Source organism: Rhinoderma darwinii, chromosome 10 (genome assembly GCF_050947455.1).
Source record: "Rhinoderma darwinii isolate aRhiDar2 chromosome 10, aRhiDar2.hap1, whole genome shotgun sequence".
Classification (NCBI taxonomy): Eukaryota; Metazoa; Chordata; class Amphibia; order Anura; family Rhinodermatidae; genus Rhinoderma; species Rhinoderma darwinii.
In genome coordinates, this window is record NC_134696.1 from 83,907,206 (window position 1) to 83,932,781 (window position 25,576).

General features: G+C 42.1%; 1 protein-coding gene across 3 annotated transcripts in view; it reads right to left on the reverse strand.

Annotated features, from left to right (window-relative positions):
- ANAPC4 (anaphase promoting complex subunit 4) overlaps positions 1 to 25,576 on the reverse strand; it is a 113,843-nt gene that overhangs the window by 21,119 nt on the left and 67,148 nt on the right. For all 3 annotated transcript variants that reach the window (XM_075840141.1, XM_075840142.1, XM_075840143.1), the window contains 13 exons: positions 18,132 to 18,236; positions 17,964 to 18,047; positions 8,910 to 8,996; positions 8,160 to 8,224; positions 5,515 to 5,557; positions 5,357 to 5,433; positions 2,772 to 2,872; positions 1,287 to 1,338; positions 964 to 1,019; positions 750 to 796; positions 576 to 632; positions 430 to 486; positions 147 to 240 (listed from right to left, as the gene is read on the reverse strand). In XM_075840141.1, the coding sequence (XP_075696256.1) occupies positions 147 to 240; positions 430 to 486; positions 576 to 632; positions 750 to 796; positions 964 to 1,019; positions 1,287 to 1,338; positions 2,772 to 2,872; positions 5,357 to 5,433; positions 5,515 to 5,557; positions 8,160 to 8,224; positions 8,910 to 8,996; positions 17,964 to 18,047; positions 18,132 to 18,236 (925 nt within the window). The remainder of the gene's footprint in view (positions 1 to 146; positions 241 to 429; positions 487 to 575; positions 633 to 749; positions 797 to 963; positions 1,020 to 1,286; positions 1,339 to 2,771; positions 2,873 to 5,356; positions 5,434 to 5,514; positions 5,558 to 8,159; positions 8,225 to 8,909; positions 8,997 to 17,963; positions 18,048 to 18,131; positions 18,237 to 25,576) is intronic.

A 25,576-nucleotide genomic window follows, 5' to 3' on the forward strand; every position in this document is an offset into this window, starting at 1 on the left:
GAAGGGGTGAATAATATTAATATTTTCCTGCAGAGGCTAAAAACCAAACAATTGTGCTGTGTTCCTCTTCATAACTTTCTACTTTATATTGTAGATCTGAGTGATCCAGCAGCACTGGAAGAATCATGTTAATAAATATGAAATACCTTTTAGAGGTGTACTGTTCTGCAGGAAGTTAAACCACTGGTTCCCTTCTGTGCTAGGGGGTGAGATCAAGTTGTCATCTTCATCTTTCAAATACTACAAGAGATATCAGAGAGAAGGGTCTCACCTTTACACATCTTAAGACATGCCACGGATTTGCCACATTTCAGAGGACTACACTCTGTGAACCCCACCAACCACTTGCTCCCCTGAGTGATGATCTTATAATGCATGCAAATGCAGCCCAATGAGAGTGAAAGGACGGTAATAAAAGAAATACTTTACCTGACCAACATGTTCTACATTGAAGTATTTGCCTTTCTGGTTATACAGTTCAGGTGCCTGCAATAAAGTGGACAGCATGACTACAAAGAGACAATATTCTATGCAGGTTGTGTATAAACCGTCATCTAATTATCATGAAGATTTACCTCATTAAAATGTTCGGTTAGAAAATCTGCCACAAAAGTGATGTCTTTCTGAGTCATCTACACACAAAGCAAGGAACCAAGTATGAGAAAATATATCGACCCTACACACCAGTCATTTGACTTAAAAAAATAATAATATTTAGACATATTCAAACATTAACAATGATATGTTACCTTATTCAATTCAGGAAGAACATGATCTTCTGACATCCGCAACATGGCTACAAATAAAATGCAATGTTATTTTTTTTAATAAACATTATAAATGGTCCCTTAATAACATGTATTCATAAATGGCTTATAAATCGTATTGAAATTAGCCCTAAGTTGTCCTATGTAATTTGCAAAATGTATTATCCCCTGGAGAAAAACGGATTGTCCTTCTTACCTACATACAGCCATCGAAAGAATGCTTTGAAGTTTTTCATACCACTGTCTATGACTCTGAAAGCAAGCAGAAAATCTGTCAAGTAGGGGGCGATAGTAGTTCTATTAAGAATGTACATTGTGCATCAAAACTACAGCTTAACCAGCCAATTATACGCACTCTAGACCTTACTAAAAGCAAATGTACAGGTAACTTTTAGTGACACCCAGTAAAAAAATACTACAGATGGGATGAACTCCCCAATGTCATAATTACAATGTGACGTTACCATAAAATAGCTTATCAATACAATAAAAAATATCAATACAAATACATGTTCTTACTGAAGCAGCTCATTTGCTTTAAGAATGAAGGAACCAACAGACGTTATTGCATCTGAAACAGAAAGAGTTACACATTAAGTAACGCACTCCAAATGGGTTTTATCTGATCGGTAACTCATTGGGCTTCAAAATATTTTTGTCTTTATTACCAAAATAATGACAGGTTTCTCTATTTATTGTACTCATAATTTTATCTTCCATATAATTCTTAAGAATCTACCTTAGATTCCCTTTATACAGATCTCAGAACAAATGGGTGAGGGGCTGTATACTGCATCAATCTTCCAGCTGAAAAGTAGAAGCACTATGAGAAGATATAATGTTTGGCTGGCTGCTAGGCAGAGTATACAATTTTCAAAGCTTGGTTCTGGAAGCTGTACAGTAGGAGATCTTAGCGACTTCTATGGGCAACTTATATATATATATATATATATATATATATATATATATATATATATATATATATATATATATATATATATATATAGATGCCCTTGCTAAAGTGCATTTGTCTCAGGACAGAGATGCATTAAAAGAGGTCTACTTTTGTGTAATCTGCAGCAATGACATTTAAAAAAGATCTGTTACCAGATTTCACACATTATTAAATAGATCTCTTAGACCTGATGAGGCTGATGTACTAACTTTGAAAATTTGTGTAAAAATAGCTGTATAATCCGGTCTCAACGTTTTTCTGCCTGATAATAAAAGGAGAATTTTATGAGTATATGTATATGCAAGATATAATCCCAATCTTCTCCCACCTAGAGCTGACAAGCTCCTATCAGTGCCCCCGCACTATGCTGAAACCTCGCACATACTCAGTACAAGCTGCAGTCTCCCTGGCTCTGCAGTAAAGAAAGCAGCAGATGGAGTTATAATCTGTCATTCTACACTAAAACAGCTGCTGAAAGACAGGCTTCCCTCTTACTGCAGAGCCAGTGAGACTGCCGCTTGTACTGAAGTGTACTGGGGATGTGCAAGATATCAGCATTGTTCGGGGGAGGAAGGACAATGATGGGAGCTTGTCAGCTCTAGGTGGGAGAAGATTGAGATTACATCATGCATATACTTGGTCTCATAATATGCTAATTTTAATATCAGGAAGGAAAATTTTGAGAAAGCATTATTCAGCCATTTTGGCACGGATTTTCAAAGTAAGTACACCAGCCCTATCAGGTCTATGAGATCTTTTTATTAATGTATGCAATTTGTTTAGTGAAATCTGGTGACAGATCCTCTTTAAAGTCCTTGGAACATGCTGTTTTTCCACTCAAATCCTCCCTTTGTGATGACCTCCTCTCCAGCTATCGGTGACCACACTATCTATACAGGTAATAAACACAATAGCCCTCATACATAAAAGCCGTTCTAACAAATATGTTGCCCATAATAACCAATGAGATTCGTGTTCTCGTTTTTTAAGGGGAGGGTTTGAAGCACCTAGTGACTATATAAGACAAAGTCAGTCATCCATTAACGCACCTTTGATTGCTTTGGCATCCAGGCCAAGTGGCTCATATTTCTGCTTCCACAAGGCCATCCCTTTTAGTTCACTTAGGTGGTACAGCAAAGCCTCCGAACCACTGCAAGTACAGAAACATGGTTTATATAATGATTTCATCTTGGCAGAATTTATGACAGTTTTTTGTTGACATACTTCTGTACTATAGGGACTATTGATAAACCGAGATCACTAGAATATGTAATTATCATGTATCATAAACTGTCATTTAGTTTCTATAAACGGGAAAATAGCAATCACACAAAAAAAATTCCTATATTAATCTGTTTGCACATGTGGGCGTACCATTACGTCCTAATCGTGGACTTTTGACCACAACAGGATGCACGGATACGCCCAGTGGATGGTACGAGCACAGGAAAACAGAAAAGTGTCCAGTTAAAAATGTAAAAAAAATATGAAACCATTTTGTTTGTTTTTTTACCATTCCTCCAAAGTTTTTTGTTTTTTTTTTAAATAAAAGTGTGGTGAACAGCGTAAACTTAAAACACGAAAAACAATGGCAGAAATGCTGTTTTTTTAAATTCCCCCAAAACACGTTAATAAAAGTTAATAACTTATATTTTTCCTCCAAAATGATGCCATTGAAAAATCAAAGTTGTCCCACAAAAAACAAGCCCTCGCACAGCACTGTCAACAATAAAAAAAAAAAAAGTAATGGCTCTCAGTATGTGGGGACACGAAAAACAAATGATTTAAAAAAAAGTTTTTATTGTACAACCCGCAGAATAAAGTTAACTCGTCATTTTTACCGCATGGTGAACGCCATAAAATTGAAACCCAAATAACAATGGCTAACGTGCAGTTCTTTTTCTATAACCCGTCCCAAGTTAATAAAAGTTTTTTTGATACATTATCTTCCCCCCTCCAACAATGATGTCATTAAAAAATACAACTCGTCCAGCAAAAAACAAGCCCCCATACGGCCATGTTATTGGAAAAATTGAAAAGTTGTGGCCCTCAGGACGCAGTGATGAAAAAAAGTCGCTGCGTCCTCAAGGCCCAAAACAATCTGTGTCCTGAAGGGGTTAATAAAACCTTATAAAAGCAAGGTGCAGATCTATATGCAACAGGGAATAAGGATTGCAAGATTGAGAACGAATAGAAATGTTCTTTGTGATTCGTATAAGAAAACATGACCCGATATGGGCCGTAAAAACGAGGACCGATCAACGAGGCAGCTGGTTGATTGGCGCTTGTTTGCTCCATGCACAAGGAAAAATGCTTGGTTATGTAATGGGACAAGCGGTCGTTATTACAATCGTTCGTCCCCATACATTTGTATCACGTCGGCAGCACATCTCCCTGTTTACAGAGGGAGATGTGCTGCTCACAACAATAACATTTATTGCTGCCTAAACTAGCAGATCAGCCGATGAACGAGCGTTTGCCCGTTCATCAAATGATTGTTGACCTGTTTACACAGGGCATTGGTCGTGAACGAGCCTTCATATGAACGGTCGTGTGCCCGAACATTGGCCCATGTAAAATGGTTCACAGGAAGTCTCAGCTAGAAGAAATTGCAGCTACCGAATCTTTTGACTGTTCTCCTAGTCATATGTTCATGTGCAGCTGGCCCCCCGAAAAGGCTAGTTCTGTCGGAGTCCGGTACTTGATATTTATTGATACGTGACAAAACCCTTTAAATAGTGTAAGTACATATACAACAGATATGCTGTAATTTTACTGCTGAAAGCAATTACAGGGGGGTCAGAGAGGGATCAGACACTGTGTGAAGTGGTGTTTGTACCCGCGATTAAGGACGGAGATGCTTACATTGATTTCTATGTAACCAGGGAGGTTCTGAAAGCAGCGATGAGCACCATAAGGATTCACACTATTTAACATATAAAACATTAAAATGCAAGACCGATAGATACACAGGACAAACTTGTATATGAAAAATGGTATAATACTGTTATTATTAAACATTTTTTTTTTTATATAAAAAGCAAATTGATAATGAAGAGAAGGAAGAGAACCATCAAGAACAAGTGGTAGGGCTGAGGTGCTATGTATATGCACTATACAGACTTAATTCCACGTGTTCAGATGCTATATCCCCCCCCTATGGAACATAAGTAATGGCTGTAAATCAATACATCGCCAGGATACACAATTATGAAGGGAAAGGATAGCAGGAAAATAGATAAAAAAAATACAAACCAACCGCAGCCCACCACATTGCCACAACGTACGTTTCGCCCAAGAGCTTCGTCCGGAGGAAGCTATTGGGCGAAACGTACGTGGAATTACAACTGAACACAAGGAATTAAGTCTGTTTTCTTTTATATTTGTATATTGCATATACATACCACCTCAGCCTTACCACTTGTTCTTGATGGTTCTCTTCTTTTATCAATTTGCTTTTTATATACAAAAAAATTATTTTTTTAGCATATGTATACAAAATAAAGGTGTTATACCGGTCCTGTGTATCTATCGGTCTTCCATTTTCCATTGTCACATGGGTCATGTTTACTATTGATGCCAGTATGCCTATAGGTCGTCTTGAACACATGACAGCTACATCCGTGGCGCTTACCTTTGTAGATGACTGATTACTAGTTTTTGAATAGTAGAGTATGAAGACTCAACAGACTGTCCAAGCTTCTTCAAGCCCTGACAACAATAAAATTCTATCAGTTTTTACTGTATATTTACCCTAGAGATTGGATTGAGAAGAGAGAAATGAAAACTCACTTTAACGGTTAGCTGATTCATCAGTAAAGCTTGAAGCTCAGGACTAAAAGTCGAAAAAAACACAAGTGCAGTTAGGAGACTGAATAGTCCAAACAATGAAAGTGTTGAATGGATGTGACCAATTTACTTTCCAGTTCATTGGTTTTATACGAGAACAGTAGTTTCACACTGAATGATATTGCAGACCCTAATTTAATCCCTGCCATGTATCAGTTCTCAGCATCTGTTACTTATCACAGTCCATTTGATTCTATAAAGGGTGATGCTGAATGTTGTGTGGGGCTCAAAACAATATGGTGGGAATTTTGTTGTGATCCAATAATATTTTTTATTAATGTGGTTTTTAAAGGATGGCTGAAAACCCCCGTCCACTCAATCTTTTAAAACACACAGAGCCCCTGCGGGCAATGTTGCTGTATGGTGGCTCCCATAAAAAGAAAGAAAGAAAGAGAGAATACCTACATAATACAGCATCTTATGAAGAATGCAATGGTTTGTTTTTTTTGCTGAGAAAATCATAAAGAATCTGATGGAAAGAACCTCCCTTTGTCTCCATTAGGGATGTACGATGCATTGAAACTTCGGTGCATCCCCAAGCGGTTCGATACCATTATTTAATGTATTTCGATACTTCGCTGTGCGGCCGCACAGCTAGAGAGGCTCTGTCACCAGATTATAAGTGCCCTATTTCCTACATGATGTGATTGGCGCTGTAATGTAGGTAACAGCAGTGGTTTCTATTTTGAAAAACGATCATTTTTGAGGAAGTTATGAGCAATTTTAAATTTATGCTAATGAGTTTCTTAATAGACAACTGGGCATGTTTTTACTTTTTACCAACTGGGCGTTGTGGAGAGGAGTGTATGACGCTGACCAATCAGTGACCAATCAGCGTCATACACTTCTCATAGTTCCAGCCCATTGTCACAGTGTGATTGTGCAGTGAAAGAAGCCGGGCTGGAACTATGAGAAGTGTAGAACACTGATTGGTCACTGATTGGTCAGCGTCATACACTCCTCTCCACAACGCCCAGTTGGTAAAAAGTAAAAACACGCCCAGTTGTCTATTAAGAAACTCATTAGCATAAATCTAAAATTGCTCATAACTTGGTCAAAAATGATTGTTTTTCAAAATAAAAACCACTGCTGTTATCTACATTACAGCGCCAATCACATTATGTAGGAGACAGGGCACTTATAATCTGGTGACAGAGTCTCTTAAGTATAGTAACACATGAATGTATGAGAGCGGGGCTGTGGCTGTGTAATACAGCCACTGCCCCGCTCCTGAGTCCTGTCATTTACAGCGTGATCTTGCGAGATTACGCTTGCTGTGCTGTAAGTCCCACACAAACGTTACCGAAGTGTCAGAATTGTGAATAGATATCGCGTCCTGGCTGGAAGCGATGTCTATTAACTCTCAAGACACTTCAGTAACGTTAATGTGTGAGTAAATGACAGCAGATAATGATATAGCAAGATCACTCTGTGCTGAATAAATTAATGGGGAGAAGTGTATGACGCTGATTGGTCACTGATTGGTCAGCGTCATACACTTCTCTTTACAACGCCCACTTGGTCGAAAAGTAAAAAAGCGCCCAGTTGTCTATTCAGAAATCATTAGCATAAATCTAAAATAGGTCATAACTCAAAACGTCAAAATTGATTGTTTTTCTAAATAAAAAACACTGCTGTAATCTACATTACAGCGCCGATCACATTATGTAGAAGATGGGCCACTTATAATGTGGTGACAGAGCTTCTTTAAAGGAACAGTGTCATCACAATTTTTTTTTTCATATGTTAAAGATGTTAGTGCTTTATTAAAAACGTTTATATTTATTTGTGTGTTTGTGTTTTACTTTTTCTTATTTTTACACTTTTTCTTCCCTATGGGGGCTGCCATTTTTTGTTCCATTTCTGTATGTGCCGATTAACGACACATACAGACATGGAATACGGCAGCCACAGTCCCATAGGGACTGCGAACGGCTCCCGTCCCATCCACTTCTGTGTACGCCGTCTGTGTGGGAACTGCGCATGCGCCGCTCCCACACAGTCCAATTTGAAATTGGCGCCGTCCGGCGCCATTTTCCTGTGGACCGGAAGTCGCGGCCGGACAGTAAGATTACTACTTCCGGTCGCGGCTTCCGGACTTGTGCACTTGGACCAGTGGCAGCAGACGGAGCGGACGGGCCGGAGGGAGCGGTGGCGGCAGGAGCAGGTAAGAGATTTCAATGTATGTTCGAGTTTGTGTACGTTTACTACTGTATGTAAACCTACTACACTGTGTGTTAGCTCAAAAAATGGCGACACAGTGTAGGAGGATAGACCGTTCAAACCCCTCGTTTATCCCGGCACTAGCCAGGATAAAGGAGGGGGGGATGCTGAGAGCTCACTAGAGCGAGGGCTTTTACCCAATTTTGCAATGCTGCAATTTTGGGAATAGCTCCATCTAGTGACCAGCAATGGGAAATATTATAAATTAGAATCTAATTTATAATATTTCCTGACTCGTGAAAAAAATAAAAAAAATTTGAACAATGTTTAATCACCTACACACTAAATGTTTAATTAAAAAAAAACAAACATGTTTTTCTGGCAACACATTCCCTTTAAGTAGATTGTGCTCTAAAGCATGTTACCTTGCTTTACCCCAAAGCAGGAGCTGCATAAATTCATCTTGAACAGAAGTTGTTGTATTTTTTTCCTGAAAAAATAAAGAATATTCTGTACACGACTATTTGATTTGTTTTATTTATACCAACAACATTCCACAAGTATCACTCCCAGCACACAGCAAATTATTATGAAGCAGGTTATAAAGATTTCGTTTTTCTTAAGGCCCTGTTCACACTGAGTTTTTTTGCAGGCAGAAAATTCTGCCTCAATATTTCGTTTGGAATTTTGAGGGAGATTTTGAGGTGCCTGCACGCCGTCTGCCTTGTTTTTCACGGCGTTTTTCGCTCACGCCCATTAAGCGCCACGGGCAAAAACGCAGCGAAATACGCTTTCTCTGCTTTCCATTGATCTTAATGGGAAGTCACCGACGTAGACGCCTGAAGATAGGGCATGTCGCTTCCTTTTCCCGCGAGAGTTTTATTCCGCTCGCGGGAAAAAAAACACCTCCGCCTCCCATTGAAATCAATGAGAGGCATTTTCGTACGTTTTTTGGCGCATTTTCAAGTTCAAAAACTCTGTGTGAACTGAGCCGAAGAGTTCAAATGTATTCTTCTCTGCACTACAGTTTGTATTAGATAATACTTTTTAGCAAGTAATTTAACAAAATGTCTCAATGAATCCAAAATAATCTGATGGTTATTGTTATAACAGACTGATGGTAGATTCTTAAGAAGTAATCACCATAAAAAAGAAAGACATACGTATATGCACACCTGTACAAACTTTGTTAGTCGAGAATCCATCTGCATTAAAATTTCTTCCCAAGCTTCACACATACAAGTCAGGGATAACTTTAAATACTGCAACAATAAAAAGAAAATCATTATACCAATAAGAGTGAATAAAAAGGAGCAGTAAATAAAAAAACCTCCTCAGGACAGAATGAGCTTTCATTTCAGTTTCTTACCTACAACACGAGCTTTCTAGCACCATAAGGCCTGATTCACACGAGCGTATTTTACATCAGCCGTCAAACGGACACATGTATTTCAATGGGGCTGTGCACATGACCATTGTTTCAACAGGCCGTGTGAAGAGTCCCTTGAAAAATAGAACATGTCCTATTTTTTTCTGTTTTCACGGATCCCTCCATAGACTCAAGTCTATGGGGATCCGTGAAAACGGAACCCGTACGGGGGCACCTCGGATGTGAAAAACGTCACATTTTTCACGTCTGAATTTCCCCACGCTCATGTGAATCTAGCCTTACTGTGAGGCATGCTGAATTTCATACAAAAGTAGAATGAGGTTTTTTGTATCGGTTTCATACGAAAAAACTTTTGCCATGTTTTATTGGATGCCATAGTATGGAACTATTCTCCCCTAGATGCCTTTCATCTAGGGGAGAACTCGGTCATACGGAGCCATTGAAAAATGGTGTTAGAATGACTTCACATAACATTTTCTTATCAAAAGATAAGACAATGTAAATTTCACGAGAAGTATAAAACTTTAAAAGATTTCCTTTATACTTATTTTTGCTTTTGGATCAAATCCCAATTGTGCACTGCAAATGTGTCACATCAAGCCACAATTATATTGATTAGATCCATGTTATGAAGAGTGAACAATGCAAAAAAAACAAAAGCATGCTGTTAAAGGGTTCATAAAGGTCAATATTTTTATCATTTTTTGAAAATTAGTCCATAAAATTGTCTGCAAATTCAAATAAATCAGTACATGTCTCAGAGGCCAAAAGTATGTGATCACTCCTCCTAATTATTGAGTTCAGGTGTTTCAGTCACACCCATTGAAGGGTAATATTAATGCATTTATATGCTTCAAACTGTGTCAACAGTTCGGCCCTTTTCTGTTCCTGCATAACTGTGGACCCAGTGTCATAAATGCATGTTGTGACGTGTTTGATGTGGAAGAACTTGAGTGGCCCGCACGGAGCCCTGACCTCAAAGTCACCAACACCTTTTTTTTTTAAATCAATCCAATTTTATTGACACGAACACAGAAATGAAATAACACATTAACATTCACATTTAAATTTTCCAACATCGTATACAATAATTACAGCATATCAGAAAAACCCCAACATCCCCCCTCCCCCCCCCCCCCGCACAGCCCCCCACCATATCTCCACCTATTGTTTCTAGTACCGTTCCTGGCCAGAGCTCATTTCTCTTATCAAGTTTCCCCACCACCCCTTCTTTGCTCCAAACTCTATCACCTCCAATTCCTCAGACGACTCTCGCCCTTCGTCTACTCAGTTCAGGTGACAGCACCTCCGGACAGGCCAACCATCTGCTCCATTGTTTATCAAATTTTCCTTCCGTGCCCCTTTTCGAATATATCTTATGCTCCATCAGGATATTATAATTCAACATTCCTACAATTTCCCTCATCCCTGGTGGCTCCGCGTCCAGCCAGTGTTTAGCAATGCATTTCCTCGTTTGATATAATATTTTTGCAATTGCCAGACTTGCCATTCTGTCACTCTCCAATTCTCCCACCGCTTCCAACAACATAACTTTAGGGTCTGCCGCCAATTCCCGACCATACACCTGCTTTATCAGGTCCGATATTTCCCCCCATAGGGTCCCCAGGGCCTCACATGACCAAAACATATGCAATATGTCCGCCTTCTCCTCCGTGCACCTAGGACATTTAGCATCCGCTCTAATACCCATCTGTTTTAATACCCACGGGGTGCGGTACACTCTACAGTGAAGGAAATAAGTATTTGATCCCTTGCTGATTTTGTAAGTTTGCCCACTGTCAAAGACATGTACAGTCTAGAATTTTTAGGCTAGGTTAATTTTACCAGTGAGAGATAGATTATATGAAAAAAAAAACAGAAAATCACATTGTCAAAATTATATATATTTATTTGCATTGTGCACAGAGAAATAAGTATTTGATCCCTTTGGCAAACAAGACTTAATACTTGGTGGCAAAACCCTTGTTGGCAAGCACAGCAGTCAGATGTTTTTTTGTAGTTGATGATGAGGTTTGCACACATGTTAGATGGAATTTTGGCCCACTCCTCTTTGCAGATCATCTGTAAATCATTAAGATTTCGAGGCTGTCGCTTGGCAACTCGGATCTTCAGCTCCCTCCATAAGTTTTCGATGGGATTAAGATCTGGAGACTGGCTAGGCCACTCCATGACCTTAATGTGCTTCTTTTTGAGCCACTCCTTTGTTGCCTTGGCTGTATGTTTCGGGTCATTGTTGTGCTGGAAGACCCAGCCACGAGCCATTTTTAATGTCCTGGTGGAGGGAAGTATTTTGTCACTCAGGATTTGACGGTACATGGCTCCAGCCATTCTCCCATTGATGCGGTGAAGTAGTCCTGTGCCCTTAGCAGAGAAACACCCCCAAAACATAATGTTTCCACCTCCATGCTTGACAGTGGGGACGGTGTTCTTTGGGTCATAGGCAGCATTTCTCTTCCTCCAAACACGGCGAGTTGAGTTAATGCCAAAGAGCTCAATTTTAGTCTCATCTGACCACAGCACCTTCTCCCAATCACTCTCCGAATCATCCAGATGTTCATTTGCAAACTTCAGACGGGCCTGTACATGTGCCTTCTTGAGCAGGGGGACCTTGCGGGCACTGCAGGATTTTAATCCATTACGGCGTAATGTGTTACCAATGGTTTTCTTGGTGACTGTGGTCCCAGCTGCCTTGAGATCATTAACAAGTTCCCCCCGTGTAGTTTTCGGCTGAGCTCTCACCTTCCTCAGGATCAAGGATACCCCACGAGGTGAGATTTTGCATGGAGCCCCAGATCGATGTCGATTGACAGTCATTTTGTATGTCTTCCATTTTCTTACTATTGCAGCAACAGTTGTCTCCTTCTCACCCAGCGTCTTACTTATGGTTTTGTAGCCCATTCCAGCCTTGTGCAGGTCTATGATCTTGTCCCTGACATCCTTAGAAAGCTCTTTGGTCTTGCCCATGTTGTAGAGGTTAGAGTCAGACTGATTAATTGAGTCTGTGGACAGGAGTCTTTTATACAGGTGACCATGTAAGACAGCTGTCTTTAATGCAGGCACCAAGTTGATTTGGTGCGTGTAACTGGTCTGGAGGAGGCTGAACTCTTAATGGTTGGTAGGGGATCAAATACTTATTTCTCTGTGCACAATGCAAATAAATATATATAATTTTGACTATGTGATTTTCTTTATTTTTTTTTTATATAATCTATCTCTCACTGGTAAAATTAACCTAGCCTAAAAATTCTAGACTGTTCATGACTTTGACAGTGGGCAAAATAAACAAGGGATCAAATACTTATTTCCTCCACTGTATGTATCAGGAAGAGTTGTGATCTCCTCTGCGCCAGACTGAGTGATAAGTGACATGTGGACGCTAATATCTCCTCCCACTCCTCCTCGGTCAATGGACCGACATCCTGTTCCCATTTCGCTTTTACCAGCACCATCGGGTTTCCCAGGTGTTTGGACAGTAAGCTCCTGTACGCCATTGAGATCAGGCCTTTGGTCGTGTCAGCCCGTCCCACATACTCTAGGACCCCAAGAGAACAGACCGTCAGGTCCACTACACGAGCCTGCGCCTGTAGGGCATGACGGATCTGCAAATATTGGTAAAACATATTGTGCTCCAGTGGAAATAAGTCTTTCAACTGCTGAAATGATCTCAGCACATTAACATCATACAGGTGTTGTAATCGCCTAACCCCTGCCGATTCCCATTTTTGCATGCCCTCTAATTGGTATAGTTCCCACAAGTCCGGATTATGCCATAGTGGAGTATATTTGGTACACATTCCCACTCCCAGGATCTGTTTGCATTGCCACCATATTTTATGTATCAGGAGTAATGTCGGTTTAGCCCTTGCCAATCTCTTAAAGGTATGTGCTTCCAGACCCTCTAGTGGGTTGAGTCCTCCCCCCAAATATGACAATAAACGTGCGCTGGAGCCCCATGTCTGTGTCCTCCCACCCCTTAAACTGTTGGCTCTGGGCAGCCAGATAATATATCCAGGCATTTGGCAGCGCGACCCCCCTTTCGTCTTTAGGCAATTGCAGTTTCTCCAATTTAATCCTTGGAACCCCTTTTTTCCAGACCAGATCCCGAAAGAGATTGTGCAATCGTCTGAACCATTGCTTAGGTATCCATACTGGGGAGTTATGAAGAATATATAAGACTTTAGGCATAGGGATCATCTTGATTAGATTAGTCCTCCCCAGAGCAGAGAGCGGGAGCCTATTCCAGGCATCTACCTTATGTTTCACCTTGAGCAGCAGTGGTAAAACATTCAAAGACATATAGTCTTGGACCCTAGTCGTCACCTTAACCCCTAGGTACGTAAATTCAGAGACTATCGGAATCCGGGGTCCCCCTCCAGTATCTACAATATTCACTGTGTCAAGTGGCATCAGAGCAGACTTGGTCCAGTTAATATTTAATCCCGAGAACTCCCCAAACCTTGTGATCGTATCCATTACTACCTTGAGTGTTCTCAGTGTCCGTCATATATATTAAAATATCGTCTGCATATAGTGAAATTTTTTCCTCCATTTCCCCATAATGCAAGCCTCTTATGCGCTCCTCCTGTCTTATGAGGCACGCCAGTGGCTCTATCGCCAAGGCGAACAGCAATGGTGACAGTGGGCACCCCTGGCGCGTACCCCGGGCCAGTGAAAATCTCTCGGACATTGCACCATTCACCCGTATGCGGGCTGTAGGGGCCACATACAGCAACTGTACCCATTTCACGAAGTTAGGGCCGAATCCCATCTTTTCTATTACCCGCCATAGGTACCACCATTCTACACAATCGAACGCTTTTGCGGCGTCTAACGTTAGCACTGCCCTTCCTCCTTGATCATCCGGTGTCGCCTGAAGATTTAAAAACAGCCGCCTGAGGTTGACAGCCGTCGATTTTGGAGGGCATGAACCCCGCTTGGTCTTCATGCACAACATGCTGTACCACCCTATTCAGCCGCAGCGCCAATATCTTTGCCAAAATCTTGACATCCGAAGTCAACAAGGATATTGGTCTGTAGGACTCCGGTAATTGACTGTCTTTCCCCTCTTTTGGGAGAACCACTATCGTCGCCTCATATAGGGAGTCTGGTATTTTACCTCTGTCAAAGCTATCCTGCAAAGTACTCAGGTATTGTGGCGCTAATTCCGTCCCATATTCCTTATAGATTTCCCCCGGTAACCCATCTGAACCCGGAGCTTTCTCATTTGCCATATCCCTTATCGCCTGTTCCAACTCCTCCAGTGAAATAGGTGCCTCCAAGCTTTCACGGTCCTCCCGGCCCAAGGTAGGCAAATTAATGTTTCCCAGGTACTCGTCCAGTTGCTGTGTGTCGTAATGCACTTTGGCTGTATATAGGTCAGTATAAAACCGCTGAAATATTTGCAAGATTTGCCCCGTGTCTGTCTCCACCCTCCCCCCTAAGGCCATGAATGAAATTATTACTCCCATGCGGCTTTGCCATCCTAGCGAGTAGTCTCCCCGCCGTTTCCCCTTCTTCATAATATTTCTGTTTTAGGAATAATCGTTTATTATCCGCCATTGTTAGTTGGTGATTTTTTAACAACGTCTGTTCCTCCACCCAATGTCTAAGTGTCTCCTCGGATCCCTCTTCTACATGTCTCCCTTCTGTTTCTGTCACCCGATCCTCTAAACTTTCTCCCAATTGCCTAGATTTAGTTTTTATTCGTTTAATATGTTGAATGAATACTCCTCTCAACCAGGCTTTCATGGCGTCCCATAACACCCCTCGCGGCACTGACTCAGTATTAAAATTGAAATATTCTTTTATCAAGTCCCGTATTTCCCCGCCATCCATCAATCTTAGCCAAAACGCATTCATCTTCCAATTCCCGGGGTTCCTGGTAGGCCTTACACCCACATCCAGCGTCACCGCCATCGGAGAGTGGTCTGACAACGCCCTCTGTAGGTATTCAATTTGCGCTATGAATGGCACTGCTGAAGCTGAGCATGCTACCAAGTCTATTCGTGAAAGAGACTGAAATGTGGACGATGCACACGAGTACTGCCTCACCCCTGGATGTTTATCTCTCCAAATATCCAGCAAGCCCAATTCTTCCATTAATCTTCCAAAGGCAGTCAGCTCACCCCTTTGGCCTCCTCCTCCCCTATGAAACCTATCCAACCCTTCAGACATCACTGCATTAAAATCCCCCATCACGATTAGCGGTACCTCAGGCCACCTGGAGAGTTTCTCCGTAACTCGTTTAAGTACAATGCTAGAATAAGGCGGAGGGATATACAGCACTACTAGAATACACTCCCAGTGATATATAGTACAGTGCACTCCCACATACCTCCCCTCCTCATCAGAGAAAGACGAGTGACAGACAAAGGGAAGACTTCTGTGTATCAGCAAACTCACCCCCCTGGAATAAGTCGTATGAAAGGAGTGAAACCCATGTGCGATCCACACTCTCTGCAATAAGGACACAGATTCTCTAGTCAGATGCGTTTCTTGCAGCCCCACTATCAGGGCATTTTGCGGTTTAACCCAGTTAAAGATTGCCTGTCGTTTCCTAGCTTCCCGTATTCCCCGGACATTCCAGGATAGACATTTAACCGATCCCATCAGGCGCCATATCTTTGAGAAATTTGTTACTATTCCATCCTGCTCCAGTCAAGATATTAGGCCGTGCGTTCCCTCCCTCCTCCCCTCCCCCCCCAACAAAACCTCCCCTCCGAAAAGGGTCAGAGCGACATGTACTGTCTCTCCTATCCAGCAGAAACGCACCATAGTGCGAACTTTTGACATGCCCTATTGGCATCTCCCTTTGAACCATTTAACTTTCTCACCACTTCCAGTGAGCTCTGGCTCCCACTGCTATTCGTATGTAATAAACAATCCCACACAATCAGCAGAGTTTACAGATACATTAGGTACCCAGTAACAATCCCACAATAACATTGCCATCAAGTGCGGCCACTCTGTTAAAAGGATACCACCCTGCTGTGTTTCAGACAAGGGTGTTCACACACTTCGGAGAACTGCATAAGAACATATAATGTGCTATAGTCCCGCAAACGCCAACATGGCTCCAGACTTCACCGCCCAGGCGGGCTTTCTTCTCCAGCCGGTCTCCGCAGCCGTGCCTCATTGCTATCCAGCCATCTGGCAGCCTCATTGGGGTTCTTAAAGAATGAAGCAGTCCCAAATGCAACCACCCGCAATTTAGCCGGATACATCATGGAGTATGGTATGGACAAGTTCCTCAGACGTTTCTTTACGTCCCAATATTGCAGCCGCTTCTTCTGTACTTCCGCAGAGAAATCCGGATAAAAGGTTATTTTGGCGCCATTGATGGAGATATCCTGCCGTTCCCTTGCCTTCCTTGGTCCCGGTCTGGTAGGTACTCTGTGCGCTCTTTCAACAGCATATAAAGGAGACAGCTCTTCCCGGCCAAACTGCTCCAGCAGCCATTTTTCAAAAAACTAATCCGAGTTATTGCCCTCCGTTTTTTCCGGAACTCCTACCAACTGCACGTTGTTTTTGCGTAACCGATTTTCCAAGTCATCCGCCTTAGCCTGCAGGGCTACCACCGCCAAGGACTAAGACTGCACATCCCGCCTGAGCTCCGGCAGGACATCATCCACTTCAGACACTCTCCCCTCAATAACTGTGGTTCTTTCTGCCACTTTTTGTAAATCATTGCGTAACAGCAGAATATCCTCCTTCAGGCTTCCCATCTGCCCAGTCAGCATAGATAATATCGAGGAGTTCTGCTTCACCGCAGCAAGTATGTCTGTGAGGGAAGGCTCCTTCACCTGGTCTCTCCTGCTATGCGTTCTGCCTCCATCTTCCTCAACACGCCTGTCCCGCCGCTGACTCCCCATCTCTTCCTCCTCCTCACTCACCGTGTCCTTTCCCAGCACGGAGTATCTGGAGCCCGAGGCCATGCTGTCTGCCTTCCCACTGCCAGCCACCGGCGTCTTGCCTGCTGCAGATCCGCTCGCACGAGGGGTTCTTGCAAATCTCTCCAGCCTGTCTGCTGCTTCAGACCGCATGTGCCTGCTCCTGCATTCAGTCTCCTCGGCGCCATCTTGTCTTCTCGGCCCTGGACTCGCCGGCGGCGTTTTTTGTTTCTTAGAACGGGTCATTGCAGCTGTATTAAGCGGTACCGACTCCTCCAGCCTCCCAATCGGTGAATATTACCGAGTAAATCAGGGATAATCAGTACTTTCAGGATGGACACAGCAGGAGCTCCAGCCACACACTTCCTCTTACATCTGCTGCTAGGCCACGCCCCGTCACCAACACCTTTGGGATGACTTAGAACGTTCAATGCGAGCCAGGACCCTCTCCTCCAACATCAGTGTCTGACCTCACAAACGCTCTTTTGGCTGAATGGGAAAAATTTCTACAAACACACTCCAAAAACTCGTGGAAAGCCTTCCCAGAAGAGTGGAGGCTGTTACAGCTGGGGTTCAACTTCATATTAAATTTAAAAAAAGGATGTCTAGCAAATTTATATAGGCGTGATGGTCAGATGTCCACATACTTTTGGCCAAATAGTGTATTTTATTAAAATATTCATTTTTGTATATTTCATTATTGCATTAATAATTCTATTTGCCAGTTACAGCGCAGTAGTGTCAGTGGAGTTTCAGTAGCGGTACGTATGTGTTCACAGACTTGCAGCCCCTTCGCTACTTGTGGATATCACAGACCGGAAATGAAAAAATTCCTCCCTCACAAAAGAGAAACAAAAATTATACTTTTGAAGTGCACCCAAAATTTTGTCAAATATCAATGGCTAAGAAGGCTACTTAGAATAACCCACCTGAAGAAGAGTTGAAATGTGGGTAAACTTTCTTGCCATTCGGGTGACCTCAGGTAAATAGTCAGACAGTAAGCTAGTATCCAGCTATAAAAGAAATAAAATGATTTAGTGAACAAGAGCAAGAGCGGACGGTGCCTTGTCCTTATTGTACAGAATACGCTCACTCACTTGGAAATAGGTGATCTCAGGAGTTGTGTTCGTTGCAAGCTCAGTAACAACAGAGAGGGATTTTAAATCACTGGACAAGCACAAGCCAAGACATGATCCAAACACCTGAAAGTTAGAGTGATAAAACATAATGGGGACGTAAATCACTCGGCTGGCATAAATACACAACGTTATAAAGGATGGTGCCGTTTTGTGTGCTGAATAGAGTAAAGGTGGCATAGGGGCTCTTTGGTTTGTACTGTTCACTTGAAAAAAATGAATGTCTCGGTACAAATCCTACCAGCAGCTACATGGAGTTTGCATGTTCTCATATCGGTGTGTTTTTCCAATGTGTTGGACAGACCATGTACGGCAGCGGACTGAGTTCCAACAGGTCAGTATTACGGACCCATAGCTACTTTATGTGCTGCTGTATGGTGCCCCCATGAGCAATGCATCCATGGGAGAATACCTGAGTAATATGGCATGTGATAGAGCAATCCACAGTATAAAATTGGAGGCACACTAAAGCAGGCTATGAGCTCCATATTACGGATCTGTACAACACAGATCTATTAAAGGCTGAGTGCATGTGTTTCTTGAAGTGGCCATACACATTAGATGTTCTGAAATCACTAGTTGAGCAATTCAGAGAGTGAAAGTTGACGGGATCGCTAGGTGAGCGATTCCCCAAAGGCAGCTGGAGACTGTCTGGAACAAGCGTGCAAGTAAATCAGCTACCTCAAATCCATCACAACTCTGATCAGCAAAGTCTACGGTTACTCCATGGCCTTCACCAGAGCCCACCGCAAGGCAGGTTGGAATTGGCTGCACAGAACCCAGTTTGCTTTAACAAAGTATGGTGTTGGACAAGAGGTGCAATGCAGGCAATACCAGAACAGATATGACAGCCAGAGGGAAAACAGAAAGCCCAAATCACAAAGAAAGAGGATATCAGGAATTGCCGAGGTCAAAACCAGCCGGGAGCAGTATCTCCAAATCAATAATAAGCAAAGGGGAAATCCAGAGACAAGCCGAGGTCCAGTTCCAAAAGTCCAAACAGTCAAAGGCACAGGGTATAATCAGGAGCTTGATCAAACACATGCAAACAAGGAGAATCACAAGAAAAGAAGACAGAACTAACCCAGACTTAAATACTCCACCCTTCAATCTGATTCTGCAACTAAAACCGGAGCCGCCCAGAAGCTAGACTAGTAGTCATGGGAATCTTAAAAGGGACAGACGTTTCCTAACAGATGTATGTCGGCCGAGCCCACCGATCATCGAGATTAGCCGATCTTATGTGTATAGTGGTATCCCAACTCTCCTCCAACGAAAGACGTCTGTAGAAAGAATTGCTGGGCATGTTGAATTTGAACATGTATGATCCTTTTGTTTGCAAGAAGATAGTCTTTATTGAGATGGGGGGGGGGGAGGAGGGGTCGGGAGGAATAGCTGAGGGGATCTAGTCTAGCGGAAAAGGTCATGGCTTTAATGTCGTGAGCCAAAATTTTCAAACATTTTGGCACAAAAAACTGCTGTATACTAAGCCAACCAAGAAGTGATATAAGGAAGGGAAAAGTGTATAACATGTATAGCAAGATGCTCCAAATTATCATACAGCATGAACTTCTGTGTTAAATTTGGGACATCTTCTCACTACCTGGTCTACAGTTGCAAGAAAAAGTGAACCCTCTGACTAGAATTCTGCATTGACTACTAATAAAATGTGGTCTGATTGTTATCGAAGTCACAATTATAGACAAACACAATCTAACTAAACTAATAACACACCGGACACTCTGCAGGCATCTGGAATCCATCCTGAGTCCAAACTAGCTTGGCAACTAAAGCAGAGGGCCTATTCCGATCTTATGGCTGATTAAGCTAAACGTAGTCCATTTTTCCTTAGGCAGGGATACTATGAACACGGAAACCGATGAGGTACACTTTTGGCTCACCAAGCTACAGTGGATTTGGTGTCCACAGTAGTGACCAAAATATTGAGTTCCCAGTTCCCTCTACACATCCACCTCACGACACACTTCCAGTTATGCTCTGACGTCAGTGCAAGTGAGATATCTCCGGATACCGATGGACTGCTGGATGAGTTTCATAAAACCTAAGCGGCAAACTTTGACTCCCAGATGCTAGCTGGATAACAAGGCCAGAATTGTAGTTATTCCTAAACCGGGTAAAGACCTCGCTCAATGCGAGTCGTACCGCCCCTCTTATAAGTAGATATAAAAATATTGGCCGAAGTCCTTGTCCGAAGAGTTTAACCTTTTAGTGACCGCCAATACGCCTTTTCACAGCGGCCACTAATGGGCTTTATTCTGATGCAGTAGCTTTTTCACGGCGCTGCATCAGAATAAATAAACCGAGCAGGGAGCGGTTAACTCTACCTGCTCTCAGCTACCAGAGGTAACTGAGGGCTGGGGGCATCTCTGCTCTAACAGGTGAGATCGATATCAGTATCAATCTCGCCCGTTTAACACCTCAGATGCGGCGCTCAATAGCGAGCGCCGAATCTGAGTAGTTTTGGAGAGAGGGAGGGAGCTCCCTCTCTCATCGCACCGGCATCTGGCAATAAGATCGCCGTGTGTCATGTTTTCCAGCCGAGGGCCTAACAGGCCCAGGTCTGTCTGTAGTGAATGCCTGCTAGGCCAATAAACGGACAGGCAGTAATACACTGCAATACAAAAGTATTCCAGTGTATTATAAAAGCGATCGGATGATCGCATAGTAAAGTCCAGTATAGTGGGAATAGTAGAAAAGTAAAAAAAAAGTTTAATAAAGTTAATTAAAAAAAGGTAAAAAAAATAATAATGAAAAACCCACTTTTTCCCCTTACAAAATGCTTTATTATAAAAAAAACAAAAACAAAATGTTTTTTAACCCCTTAAGGACGCAGCCTAGTTTTGGCCTTAAGGCTCAGAGCCCATTTTTCAAATCTGACATATTTCACTTTATGTGGTAATAACGTCGGAATGCTTAAACCTACCCAAGCGATTCTGAGATTGTTTTCTCGTGACACATTGGGCTTCATGTTCGTGGTAAAATTTGGTCGATATATTCAGTGTTTATTGGTGAAAAATTGCAAAATTTAGAGAAAATTTTGAAAAAATTGCATTTTTCAGAATTTAAATGCATCTGCTTGTAAAACAGACGGTTATACCACCCAAAATAGTTACTAGTTCACATTTCCCATATGTCTACTTTAGATTGGCATCGTTTTTTGAACATTCTTTTATTTTTCTTGGACGTTACAAGGCTTAGAACATAACCAGCAATTTCTCATATTTTTAAGAAAATTTCAAAAGCCTTTTTTTTAAGGTACCTCTTGAGTTCTGAAGTGGCTTTGTGGGGCCTATGTATTAGAAACCCTGATAAAACACCCCATTTTAAAAACTAGACCCCTCAAAGTATTCAAAACAGCAGTTATAAAGTTTTTTAACTCTTCAGGCATTTCACAGGAATTAAAGCAAAGTGGAGGTGAAATTTGCAAATTTCATTTTTCTTGCTGAATTTCAATTTTATTCATTTTTTTTTCTGTAACAAAGAAGGTTTTACCAGAGAAACACTACTATATATGTATTGTCCAGATTCTGCCGTTTTTAGAAATGTCCCACATGTGGCCCTACTGCGCTCGTGGACTAAAAGACAAGCCCTAGAAGCAAAGAAGCACCTAGTGCATTTTGAGTCCTCTTTTTTATTAGAATATATTTTAGGCAGCATGCCAGGTTTGAAGAGGTGTTGAGGTGTCAAAACAGTAGGAATCCCCCAATAGTGACCCCATTTTGTAAACTACACCCCTCAAGGAATTCATTTAGGGTTGTTGTTACCATTTTGACCGCACATTTTTTTCACAGCACGTATTTGAATTGGGCTCTGAAATGAAAAAAATGTCATTTTTTCCAATAAAATGTCATTTGTGATCAAAATTTCTTATTTTCACAGGGAACAAAATACCCCATTTTGTTGCCCAATTTGTCCTTAGTGTGGCAGTACCCCATTTGTGGTGATAAACTGCCGTTTGGGCCCATGGGAGGGCTCAGAAGGAAAGGAGCGCTATATGTTTGTTGGAGTCCAGATTTTGTTGGATTGGTTTTCGGGTGCCATGTCGCATTTGCAGAGCCTCAGAGGTATCAAAGCAATGGAAACCCACCAAAAGTGACCCCATTTTGGAAACTACACCCCTCAAGGAATTCATTTATGGTTGTTGTTAGCATTTTGACCGCACAGTTTTTTCACAGCACCTATTTCAATTGGGCTGTGACATTAAAAAAATGTCATTTTTTCCAATAAGATGTAATTTTTTACCTAAATTTCTTATTTTCACAGGGAACAAAATACTCAATTTTGTTGCCCAATTTCTCCTGAGTGCATCAATACCCCATTTGTGGCAATAAACTGCCGTTTGGGCCCATGGGAGGCCTCAGAAGGGAAGGAGCGCTGTGTGTTCTTTGGAGTACAGATTTTGCTGGTTTGGTTTTCGTGTGCCATGTCGCATTTGCAGAGCCCCAGAGGTATCAAAGCAATGGAAACCCACCAGAAGTGACCCCATTTTGGAAACTACACCCCTCAAGGAATTCATTTATGGGTAATGTGACCATTTAGACCCCATAGTTTCTTCACAGAACTTATTTGAATTGGGCTGGGAATGAAAACAAAATTATTTTTGTCAAATAATATGTAGTTTTGGCTGAAAATTTCTTATTTTCACAAGAAACAAAATACCCCATTCTGTTGCACAATTTGTTCTGAGTGCCGCAATACCCCATTTGTTGTGATAAACTGCCGTTTGGGCCCATGGGAGGGCTCAGAAGGAAAGGACCACCATCTGGCCTACTCGGGATTTTCTAGTGCGAAGTCATGTATGCAGAAGCCCCTGAGGTACCAGTACAGTTGAAACCCGCAAGAAGTGACCCCGTTTTAAAAACTACACCCTTAAGGCATTCATCTAGAGGTGTAGTGACCATTTTGACCGGAGACCTACACCCCATAAACTGTAATGTGGGTTCTCCCGGGTATGGCAATACCCTACATGTGGCTGTTATCAGCTGCCTGGACACACAGCAGGGCCCAGAGGGGAAAGACGAGGGGGGATAAGCTGTGCGGAGTGCATCAGGGTAAGTAAAATTGGGGTAAATTATAAACCAAGGGATGTATGATAAATTTTAAAACACTTTCATACAGAGCTCTGGTTATTCGGGACACGTGTCACATTGATATATTGTGTCCTCCCTTATCCCCCTCTTATAGCAGACTTTGCACCTCTTTTGACTTTTTCCCTTCTTGCCAGTTTGGGGAACTTCCCCTGGAAAGTGTTGCCCAGGTACGATGTGTGTGGCCCCGCTTCCAGAAGTACTGGGTGCCCCCCCTTCTTGGTCCCTAAAGATTAGGTTCTTGATAATCACCTCTTGAAATTCCAGGAAAGTTCCCGTCTGGCCTGCACATCGACGTAGCACGTACGCATTGTACAAAGCCATCTGTATGATGTGCCCGGCCAGCTTCTTATACCACACCGCATGGCGCTGTAGGGCTTCAGGGCTTGATCTTACAAGTCCATCACTCCCATGTACCTATTGTAGTCCAGGATGCAGTCTGGTTTGGGGGTGGCCTTTCCTTCATATATCCTAAACCTGTAGGTATACCCTGATGCACTCTCACAGCTTATACATCTTCACGCCATACCTTGCCCTCTTACCCGGCAGGTACTCGCGGAATTGAACCCTCCCTTTAAAATGTACCAGGGACTCATCAATAGAAATACACTTCTCGGGGGTGTATGCTTGGGAAAACCGGGCACTGGAACGGTCTAATAGGGGTCTCCGTTTAGACAAACGGTCAAAACTGGGGTAATCTCGGGGTGGGCAAGGCTCATTATCAGTATAATGTAAGAAGCGAAGTATTGCCTCATTTATTAATTTTTTTAGGTTCCAGTTCAGTTCTGAAGTTGCTTTGAGGGGCCCATATATTAGAAACCCCTATCAAATACCCCATTTTAGAAACTAGACCCCTCAAAGTATTCACAACAGCATGTAGAAAGTTTATGAACCCTTTAGGTGTTTCACAAAAATTTAGAGCAAAGTAGAGGTGAAATTTACATTTTTTTTTTGACAGAAAATCCTCTTTATACCATTTTTTTTATAACACAAAAGGATTTATCAGTGAAACGCAACTTAATACGTATTGCCCAGATTCTGCAGTTTAGAGAAATATCCCACATGTGGCCCTTGGGCGGTAATGGACTGAAGCACCGGCCTCCGAAGCAAAGGAGGACCTAGTGGATTTTGAGGCCTCTTTTTTATTAGGCACTATGTCCGGTTTGAAGAGGTCTTGTGGTGCCAAAACATTGGGAACCCCCCAAAAGTGACCCCAATTTGGAAACTAGACCCCTTGAGGAATCCATTGTAGTTTTCTTGGGGTGCATGCGGCTTTTTGATCAGTTTTTATTCTATTTTTAGGTGGCGTGGTGACTAAAAAACAGCAATTCTACTATTGTTTTTGTATACTTTTTTTTTTACAGCGTTCACCGTGCGCTATAAATGACATATTCACTTTGTTCTGCGGGGCGATACGATTACGGCGATACCAGATGTTTATAGGTTTTTTTTATGTCTTATGGCGTTTGCACAATAAAATACGTTTTGTAAACAATCATTCACTTTTTGTGTTACCATATTCTAAGAGCCAGAACTTTTTTATTTTTCAATCAATAAAGCCGTGCGAGGACTTATTTTTTGCGTAACGAACTGTAGTTTTGATCAGTACCATTTTTCGGTACATGCGACTTTTTGATCTCTTTTTATTCAATTTTTTGGGAGGTGAAGTGACCAAAGAATTGTGATTGTGGTTCGGTTTATTATTATTTTATTTTACGGCGTTCACCGTGCGGGATAAATAATGAAATATTTTTGTAGTTCAGGCCGTTACGGACGCGGCGATACCAATTATGTATAGTTTATTTGTTTGTTTATATATTTTTATTAATAATAAAGGACTGATAAGGGAAAAGGGGGGATTTTTACTTTTATTACTTTTAAATCTTTTATTTTCTAATTTTTACACATCTTTTTTTAACTTTTTTTTCACTTTATTACTTTGTCCCACTAGGGGACATGAGGGCAGGAGGCCCTGATCGCTATTCTAATACACTGCACTACATGCGTAGTGCAGTGTATTAGAACTGTCAGCTACTCACTGACAGCAAGCATAGTGGGTCCTGACGTTGTCAGGACCCACTAGGCTTCCGTCTATGGCATAGCCGGACGCCATTGTTTGGTGTCCGGTTGCCATAGTCACCATCGCCGGCCGCTATCGCGTAGCAGGCCGGCGATGGCAGCTTAACCCCTAAAAAGCCGCGATCTCTATAGAACGCGGCTTTTAAGGGGTTAATCAGCGGGGACACAGCGATCGGTCCCCGCTGTAGGAGCTGTGACAGCTGCTGTACAAGACAGCAG